The following is a 3,632-nucleotide window of genomic DNA, read 5'->3' as shown; positions in this document are numbered from 1 at the left end:
GCATCGCCAGGAACGTCAGAGGATTGTATCCAAGGAGCTAAATGTGCAAGACCTAGGGTCAAAGCAGCTGAATACACCAACCTCAGAAAACACAGACAATGAATTGCAAATGACACTCAAAACAAAACGGGGGAAAAAACCTTCACACAGAAAACTACAAAAGAACTCCACAGATACTGAATTGGCTTTCTGTACACACTGATCCTGCTTAACTGTGTGTGGTAACTAACCAAACCTTCTGAGACTAATAGTCATAAAATAGAGACTCGGGGGTGGGGGAAAGATAATGGGATGGGGGAGAACTGTAAGGAAAAAGATCGCATCGCTCCTCTTTTTTTTTTTCTTTCTCCTTTATTTTTTTTTAAATATATTTAAAGGGAGGACATGCATCTGTTGCTGTTTTATGCTATTTTGATGTGCTGAACATGACAGTTACTTTGCTATTAATTGTGCTAGAGAAGTCTCACAAAAGGCGCAGTGTTTCAGTTTCGAACACCCAGCGCAAAACAAATGGTTTAGTAAACTTAACAGAAGTGGTAGTATTTTCACAACAGAGTTATTCTATTGTAGCTCTCATCTTGCGAGCAAGCCATCAATACAAGACATAAAAGTGGCATGCATAGCACAGGTCTGAATACAGCTGTCTGAGCTGATGTACTGCTGGTCAGGTTCTTCTGGGGACTCACTCCGGCTTGATCTCGGGCCCTATGCCTTGGATGCTTTCGTGTCAGTTTAGCTGCATATTAAAGGAAGGATTAGAACTCACCTCGCGTCAATTACCCACAACAGCAAATTTACAAAACAGTTGGTTTTTAATGACCCACTATCACATTTGTAAAAAGAGTTATTAAGTGATCAGGAAATTAATTCTGTGTCAGTCATTTGGCCAAGAGGCTGTTACCTGCCCTCTTTATCCAAAACAGAAAAAGCCCAAAATCTAAGCTACTGCTGCAGGAAGTGTTCAAGTAACTAAGCACTCTCCCTTGCACATTTTGATCCCTCTTATTCTCTAATACCAATGTAACGATTTATTTATTTATTTTTAGGGCACCTACTCAACTATTCAGGGAGAATCTCCTCTCTCTGTGCTCTGTTTCTCTTTGTGAGAGCACTTTTTAACTCTTTTTGTCTGGAAACCAACAGCACATTGCAGCATAAAGAGAAAAAAAACCCTCACTCTGCCAATCCTGCAGCTATGCTGAAAACTTGAAAGTCACAACGATTATTAAAAAAAAACCAACAAAAAGCAAGTATTGCCCCAGTTTCTCCAATTCTTCTTTTAAGACCGGCAGACATGGTTTCCATTAAGTAAAACTGACTGGTATTTTTTTTCCTTTTAATTTTTCCAACTTTTAGACAGAAATTCTTTCTTCCTCTGTGCTAAAGAAGTGCCCTTTTCCTTTCCCACATGAACAAGGAAAGAATTTCTCTGTTTTGTCACTTTTGCTACACAGCTTCAGAAACTACATAACACTCCAAAAGGGAATAAAAGAAGTCTTACCCATGGCTTGTTTCCCCATGGCACACTGATAAGTGTTTCTTGGGGACTGGTTGTGGTGAGGATATGGAATCAGCCCGGCACAGACACCAAGAAGCGTGAAAGGCTCAATCTCCAAATGTGTTGTATCTCTTAAAAGAAAAAGTACCAATTAAAGCAGCCTTGTGAACAAACAGCTTAACTAGAATTTATTTAATTTAGTAGTATCTCATAATACTTCAATTAAATTCTGTTCAGGAAAATGTAAGCCAGTAGGACCTCAAAATACGGATTCACTATGGAATTTTCATTTTTTATTTTACAAAAAATACCATCTTTCTTTTGGCTTTAAGTGCTTCCACATGAAAAGAAATGCCAGAGAAATAAATAAGGGTTTATGAATGTCCATCATGGAGAAAAAGCCTCCAGATAATGACAGCCTGAGGGAGCTCAGTAAGACAATAAAAAAATAAGTTTATACACTAAGACTCCAAAGGCCTTAAGGAATGTCTTCTCATGTAATGAGAGTCCTTTGCATCAAATTACCAGCCTTGGAGACCTATAAATCCACTGGGGAGGTGGAGCAGGGAGAACAAGACAGATTCAGGTATTGAAAAAAAAATTAGTGTAGTTCGAGTTTTCCAAAGTCAGTTACATAGTATCAGCTAGAGGGAAAACATCTGCATCCAAACCAGATCCAGTGCCGTGGGTGATACAGCATAACAAAACACTCTTTGAAAAGCTCTGCAAATATTTTGAAGTGACCATGTTGTTAAAAGGCAGCACTGATGAGAAGTAAAAAGACAGTGACAAGGAGTAAGACTGAGAGATAACAAAATTTGTTTTACCTGGCATGAGCTTCAGAAGAGGAAGTCCATGCTCAATAAAGACAATTAAACCACAGAGTGCATTGGGATGCAAGTGGAGTGACTAATAACTAAGCATGGCATGAACAATAAAACTTGGCTGGAGCAGATCTGCTTTTTAAATCAAGATAAGTAACTAGGAAATGGGTGATTTTGAAATAAAGGTAATTATAACTAAACCTATCCAAAGCATATCTTTCACAATGTTCTGAAGTTACTACACAGAGCTTGGGTTTAGGCGTACATTGCTTGTCCCACACACCTAAATCCACTGCATTCTGAAACTCCATCTTTAATGCATGACTTCTCTTGGAAGTCTTTTGGAAATTGGTTTTTTTTTTAATTAAAGAAATTAATATGGTAACTGAATTTTAAAACCTTGAACAAGAAATTATTGGAAAAGTCCTTATTATGACAACACTCGACAGATGGCAAAGCATCACAAGCTCAAAAAGGCCAAGGAGTTACCCACAAGTACATACACACTGAAGACAAGGACCAGCAGGAACTTAAATAAACAATGCACTTATTACTGGAAAAAATTAAATCTGAAAACTGAAAAAAATCCAGAAAACCTGAGGAGCAAACATAGTGAAACTATCTATCAGTCCCAGAAATCTTTATAAATCACAAGTATGCCAGAGCAACCTAAAAACCACCTGCTGGCCATAGGATAGCCACTATTTTTCTCCACTTGACAAAAAGCAGCTATGTTAATTGAAGCCTGACTTCAGAAAATACGAATGGCAGAATCCCAACTGCAGTCAAGCAATTGCAAAATGGTATCAAGAGCCAGCAGCAAACTTAGAGCACAGACTGCTCCCCCATTCTGCAGAACTTCACAGAATGGCTGGCACCTCTCAAATTCTACAATGAAAGGCTTAAGACTTACTGACGGTGAAGTTACCAAATTTCTTCAGAAGGTACTAGTGCATGCAACTACATAATTTTCAGGTAGGGTATTCAACACAGGTATTTTTTTCCACTGAAGTCAATCCTACTTCAGCCAAAGAAAATGCAGCATATGCAGATCCTAATATCTCATGAAGCATTCCACAGCCCTAATGAGAGACCTTCAAACCTTACAGAGCAGTTCAATTTCTGCAAGTCAAAATGCCACTGCCAGAAATGGCCCCAGGAAAGGAAGACAACCTCAGGAGTTTGAAAATCAGAGTTACAGATGGGTAAGGAAGAAATTGAACGCATTAAATGGAGTCAAATCCTCTAAAGAAAAACCCCCTAATTGGATTGGAAAGGTAAAGAGAGGATACTGCAGCTAAAAGAAGCCT

General features: G+C 38.6%; 1 protein-coding gene across 2 annotated transcripts in view; it reads right to left on the bottom strand.

Moving 5' to 3' along the window:
- Window positions 1-3,632, bottom strand: part of POLR3B (polymerase (RNA) III (DNA directed) polypeptide B) — a 74,829-nt gene that overhangs the window by 32,976 nt on the left and 38,221 nt on the right. For both annotated transcript variants that reach the window (XM_010182581.1, XM_010182582.1), the window contains exon 19: window positions 1,502-1,629. In XM_010182581.1, coding sequence (XP_010180883.1) covers window positions 1,502-1,629 — 128 coding nt within the window. The remainder of the gene's footprint in view (window positions 1-1,501; window positions 1,630-3,632) is intronic.

Source organism: Mesitornis unicolor, unplaced genomic scaffold, assembly GCF_000695765.1.
Source record: "Mesitornis unicolor isolate BGI_N332 unplaced genomic scaffold, ASM69576v1 scaffold29224, whole genome shotgun sequence".
NCBI classification, from domain to species: Eukaryota; Metazoa; Chordata; class Aves; order Mesitornithiformes; family Mesitornithidae; genus Mesitornis; species Mesitornis unicolor.
Note: the sequence above shows the minus strand (reverse complement) of the source record. Positions and strands in the feature narration are given on the sequence as shown.